This window comes from Triticum urartu, chromosome 5 (assembly GCF_003073215.2).
Source record: "Triticum urartu cultivar G1812 chromosome 5, Tu2.1, whole genome shotgun sequence".
In the NCBI taxonomy this organism is placed as follows: Eukaryota; Viridiplantae; Streptophyta; class Magnoliopsida; order Poales; family Poaceae; genus Triticum; species Triticum urartu.
Genome location: NC_053026.1, coordinates 579406060 through 579412321, shown reverse-complemented (window position 1 = coordinate 579412321; position 6262 = coordinate 579406060). Strand labels below are relative to the sequence as shown.

General features: G+C 47.2%; 1 protein-coding gene across 1 annotated transcript; it reads left to right on the top strand.

Annotated features, from left to right (window-relative positions):
- Positions 1–2036: 2036 nt before the first annotated feature.
- LOC125507441 lies at positions 2037–6252 on the top strand. Its single transcript, XM_048672019.1, has 9 exons — positions 2037–2610; positions 3335–3456; positions 3555–3643; positions 3716–3751; positions 3985–4078; positions 4750–4792; positions 4869–4969; positions 5496–6057; positions 6132–6252. The coding sequence occupies exons 1-9, from the start codon at positions 2396–2398 to the stop codon at positions 6250–6252; spliced, it is 1383 nt and encodes a 460-aa protein (XP_048527976.1). The 5' UTR covers positions 2037–2395.
- The last annotated feature ends 10 nt before the right edge of the window (positions 6253–6262 follow it).

The window sequence follows — 6262 nt, the reverse complement described above, 5'->3', positions numbered from 1 at the left end:
CATCGCGCTCGGTCTGCTTGACGATACCGCGGAGACAGACGCGGCGCTAGCTTCTTCTGACGAAGACGAGCAAGAGCGGCGTGCTAGATTTGCCAACTCTCGTAGATGAGTCCGACGCGCGGATGCAGACTGGAGCTCGGCTCGGCACGAAGCTAAAGCTGGTTGTACGGCCGAAGGGACGACGCTCAGCGGCGGCGCTAGGCACGGTCCGGAAAATGTACGGGCAGCGACGCGATGGGTATAGAACTCGGCTTTGTTGTGATCGGACGGCGGCCGCGCCTGAGAGGCAGGGGGACACATTACGGCGCAGCGCTACAAGCCGAGAGCGGATGGAAGCTGATGAATCCTTGTGAGCGTGCGGCTGTGACAGTCGGACTGCAACTGCAGTCACTTACTTGTGTGAGTCACGGGAAATTTCAGGGGACAGCCTTCGAATGGCGACGCGCACGCATTGCAGGTCCTGAGAAGCGACGTATGCTCTTTCTTCTTGTCAGAAACCATGCTGGGTTTCCGGTTCATTCGGTTTGGATAGGGGTAAGTTTTCTCGACAAACCAATAGACACATTAGAAACAAGAATTTCGTAGCAGCGCAGTAACAAACCACTGAAGTATGGCTTAAGATGAGGTTCAGTTTTTATGAAATGCGTACGAAAATTTTAGACGGCGGCATCAGTCACTTGTGATTTTTGTAGATTGGCGCTTGAGCCGCGCCATAGTACACCCTACTCAACTGAGAAACTCTCATTTGTGGTGGCCTAGAGGGGGCAGATAATTTCTTGCAGCAGTGATCGAATCTGGAGTCTCGTACGGATCCTGACAATAAATTTCCTGATGCATGTGCACTCCTGATGGACACGCATGCGCTCGATGTGACATAACTCGCGTTTACTCCAAGAGACGCGCGCGACGCAAGTAGAAGCGGCCTTTGGCGTCATGTGATCTGCGCCTACCACACTCAACTCGGGACGGCGGCGGGGATCCTATTTTCTCTTAGCAACCACGATATATAGCCCGAGAAGGCGCATCTTCTTTTAACGAGGCTCGACAACCTCAACCAGGAATGTAGTCTCGGCCACGCGCGCGTCGGGGCAGTCCCGATAGGGAATAGACTCGGTCTTGCGTGACGCAGCGTCCGAGGACAATGCGACAGCAACATGTGGCTCGATCGGCGGTAGGCGCGTGCTCAGGGATGTGCTTGGCGAAGATAGGCGCGTGATCGGTTGATCAGACCGACGGCGACACTGTATTTGCCATGGCGGGGACGATGCGCAGATCAGAGTCGATGGCGACATTGTCAGTGATGTCCCGGACGATGACACCGAAGACGGACCGACGATGGAGACCGCGTGGGCGAGCGGCTGGCAATGACGCACGAAGGCGTCCCTTGGGCGGCCCGTCCAGCTGTGCCGCGCGGTTGATGATGAAGCACCCGGTATAGTCGACACCGATGTCGAAGTAGAGGTGTGGGGGTCGAGGTGGCGGTGGGCGACGCAAACCGATCAAGAATAGATCGGAAAACCAAAAAGAAAACACCGATTTAAACGACCGGCGAGAGAGCGAAAAAAAAACCGAAACGGAAGCAGCGGGTCATGGCTAGGGTTGGATCGGTTAGGCTGATACCATGTTAGAAGGGAGAGAGAGGGATTGTTGCCGAATATGATGGATGTGTTATTGAGCCTTCAAGATGAGTATATATTAAATACAAGATTTGAAGAACAAGACGCCTCTCCTAGAGACAAGGTAGGACACATATTACAAATTATAGACTACCAAATATATGTAACCTAAATATATCTCTAACACGAAAGGCTTCTGTCCCTAAAAAACACGAAAGGCTTCTGAAAAGAAATCACGTTGTAGTTTGAGTGCCTGTTGAGACCTGCGCCATAATTCAGCGGAAGCCAGAGTCCCTGTATCCAATAGTGCCATGCCCCATGCTGCATGCCATTGCCACCTCTCCAACAATAGCGCGATGATGCACACGCGCCCATGCTCATCCTCATCGCCTCCTTTCATATACTCCAGCACGCTGCACACGTACGCGCCCGCGTGCCCAGCCCCCATTGCCCCTCCCGCGGCTAAGCAGCCAAGAACATACGAGAAACCTGCACAGCGCTGCACACAGAGAGAGAGAGAGCGCAACGAACAGAAAGAGTGAGAGGCCCGACACTTGCGCCACCCCCTCCCGCTCCCCCTCCCCTCCATCTCGCCAAAACCATCCATTATTAGCCAGATGCTGTCGTCGTCGTCGTCCGTCCCCCGTTGATCTCTCCAATCTCTTTTAGCCACTCTCGTGCAGACACCGCGCGCGGTCCGCGGAGGAGGAGAAGCTAGCTAGCTCAACGTTGGTTCGCATCGCCGTCGGAGGGAGTTCAGGCTCAGCCGGCCGGCCGGCATGGAGGGGAAGCACATGGTGATGTCGGCGGTGGGGATCGGGATAGGCGTCGGCGTGGGGCTGGGGCTGGCATCCGCGCCGTGGTCGGGCGGAGGGTCTGGAGGCCCGGCGCGGGCCGGGGTGACGCTGGAGCGGGTGGAGCACGAGCTCCGCCGCCTCGTCGTCGACGGCAGGGACAGCAAGGTCACCTTCGACGAGTTCCCATACTACCTCAGGTAACGTTCTCCTTCCGGCGCAAAAAAGTCCATCTCTCTTTCTCTCGGCACGTAGGCATGGAACTGTAGAAGCTGTCCCGTCACCTTCCATCGTCCTAGATGTTTTGGGCTGATCTTCTGGTGGGGAAAGTCCCCTCATCTCTGTGTGATGTGCATGAATTAGATGTACATATGAACTGCATATTTTGCATGTAAAAGAAGAATAAAAAACCGGAGTTTTTGTGTAATATTCGGCCTCATGGAGCTTTGCGTCACTGAAAGAAGTGAAATGTCTTTTTTCCTTTCTGAAATGTCCATGAAAGGTGGTGACAGAATCGCTATGCTGTCAGAACTCAGATCACAGGCAGGAGAAACCCAGTTGGTGAATACTTCCATGAAAGGTGGTTACATATGAACTGCATAGTTTGCATGTAAAAGAAGAAGAAAAACCCGGTGTTTTTGTGTAATTTTTCGGCCTTATGGAGCTTTGCGTTTCTGAAAGAAGTGAAATGTCTTTTTTCCTTTCTGAAATGTCCATGAAAGGTGGTACTCGGATCACAGGCAGGAGAAACCCAGAGGGTTCAAAAGCTCATGAAGAGTCTCTCTATGTTGTCAGTTTTATGAGCAAAATCTGCTTGGATCAGCCAACCATGCATGACACTAGCTCACTGATAGATTACGCGCCCTAAGCTCTGTTTTCGCGTGTACAATTCTGCTTTTTACCCCCTCAATCGCCCCTTTGCAGTGAGCAAACACGCGTCGTGCTGACGAGCGCCGCGTACGTCCACCTGAAGCAAGCAGAGATCTCCAAATACACCAGGAATCTCGCCCCTGCTAGCCGCGCGATTCTGCTGTCAGGCCCTGCAGGTAAAAACCATCTTCATCACAGCAGCTCAAGGACTTTGCTTGACCATACTCCCGCTGCTTCGGACCGAGTAATCTAAGGCCAAGTTCCTCTCTTGAAGAGCTTTACCAGCAGATGCTCGCCAAGGCGCTCGCGCACTATTTCGAAGCCAAAATCCTCCTGCTGGATCCTACAGATTTTCTCATAAAGGTGAGTTTCACCGGAGCATTTAAGTCCTTGCGCATCTCTGGATATGTTGTAATGCAGTGGTGTTCCTTGCAGCTTCACGGCAAATACGGCACCGGTAGCAGCGAACAGGTAAGACCTTAGCATACCACTGGTTCTGCTTTTGATCTTCAAAATTTGCCATAGTTGCATACTGTTTCCAATCTTTCTATTTCTGAATGTTTGGTGCGCCCAGGAGCTTATTTTCGATACGTCGGCACAATTTGTTCTGCATCATACACTGATTCTTTTTGGTTTGTCGACGGAAAATATTGGTAAATTTTATCTAAGAACTGCTAACTGGAGAGTATTTTTCTTCTCATCAGTCTGTTACAAGATCCATCTCCGAGACGACTCTTGAAAAGATGTCTGGATTACTCCAGTCTTTTACGATGACTCCACAGAAGGAGCAATCCAGAGGTGATGCTTCAGCATTTAGTTTGTATTCGGTCTTCTGTAGTGGTAGTAACCTACTTCAGTTTTTATCTAAATATGTTCAACTCAGGTCAGTGATTAGCAGTTGGTGAGAACATCCATGTACAATCCTATTTATGCAAACTGGATGGAACATGTATTTTCATATCAATATTACACTGATTTAGTGATTCACACACACTAGAAGCCTCAAATCATGAGTCCATTCTTACTCATAGAAGAAAAAGAGGGTGTATGCCTTTTTCTCATATATTGACACTATGTATGTCGTGTGCATTTGAATTCATTTGATTAATAAAACAAGTACTCAAACAACAGAGTACTAGACAATCAGAAGATCTGTGGAACTGATAGAATAAATTAAGTTCCTGAATTTACTTGAAAAATAAATGAACTTCATGTTTTATCTTAAAAAACATAAATGAAGTTTCCCACCCAGTGCAGTTCCTGCGAATAAAGCATTGACCACTATACTGACTTTACCTAACTTGGCCTTCATTTAGACTGAATGCTGTGAAGGAATATCAATACTCGCTCTTGGGCATAACTAAATTCAGTTGCATGCATGCACTGTGGAACATGATTCCCATTGTGTGTATCTACTTGCAGAATTTGTATCTGTATATTCATTGATGTACTTTCATTTTATGTTGCAGGAGGTATGCGTAGACAAAGCAGTATGACCGACATGAAATTAAGGTGTGAGAAAATTTCACTATAGTGGACCCATTACAGAAACAAAAAGCATTTACTTATTTCCTTATAAAATTTACAGGAGCTCTGAAAGTACAAACAGCATGCCCAGGCTCAGAAGAAATGCATCTACTTCATCAGATATGAGTAGCCTGGCATCGCAAGGCCCTCCAAGCAATTCAGGTCATAGCATGTCCTTTTGAAAGACTTGCAGTGGCACAAAATAAATTTCGTGACCCTGAGGAAACTATTAGTTTTCATGTATGTATGCCTTGTGTGTATTTGAGCATTTCCTCATTATGCTGTTTACTTGCATGTCAAATGGTGATCTGTTATTAATTTCCGACTTGCAAGGTAGTGAATTAGATCTAAATGCAACTATTGCCACAATGGAAGTGATGCACAAATCGACGAGAAGTAGTTTGTTTATGTTCTTTCTGTCGATGTACCTCAGTGTTCACGTTATCCTACACACTCAACAGTTTTACTTGGAAGGTATGGACACACATGCTTGCATGTCTAGTTCCCTTCAGATAACACTTATCTCATGCACAAAGTTGGAATCAAAATGAACAGAGAAGAAAATATGAGCTGTATCATTTTGCCATGTTTGTTCCACTGTTTCTCGTGCTGTAGACATTAACTTCACTATTTCTTGTTGCGCTGCTGCTTCACACTATGCATTTTTTTTTTGCAACAAACACTGCAGCTCCTCTCAGACGTTCTAGTAGCTGGACTTTTGATGAGAAAATGCTGGTGCAAGCGTTATACAAGGTTCTGCATAAAGTATCTAAGAAGAGCCCAATTGTCCTCTACATAAGAGATGTCGAGAAGTTTCTTCAGAAGTCCCCCAAAATGTTTCTTTTATTTGAGAAACTACTGGCCAAGCTTGAAGGGCCAGTGCTGCTTCTCGGTTCAAGGATTGTGGATATGGACTTTGATGATGATGAGCTGGATGACAGGCTATCTGCTTTATTCCCATATAACATAGACATCAAGCCGCCCGAAAATGAGAATTGCCTTGTAAGCTGGAACTCCCAGTTAGAAGAAGATATGAAGATTATTCAGTTTCAAGATAATCGGAACCATATCACGGAAGTCCTTGCAGAGAATGATCTCGAGTGTCTTGATTTAGGCTCAATATGTCTATCCGATACAATGGGCCTCAGTAAGTATATTGAGGAGATTGTGGTATCTGCAGTTTCTTACCACTTGATGAATCATAAAGACCCAGAGTACCGGAATGGAAAACTAATTCTATCTGCTAAAAGGTAATTGCATTTTGGTATAGTTGTCTGTTGGCTTCATCATCTCTGCCTTGGTTTATGACTCTTCAATTGTGCAGCTTGTCCCATGCATTGGAAATTTTTCAAGAGAACAAGGTGTGCGATAAGGACACCATGAAGTTGGAAAGACATACTGACGCTCGAAAGGTTTGTTTCTTTTTATTGTTTTTACACTTCTAGGTGACTGAAA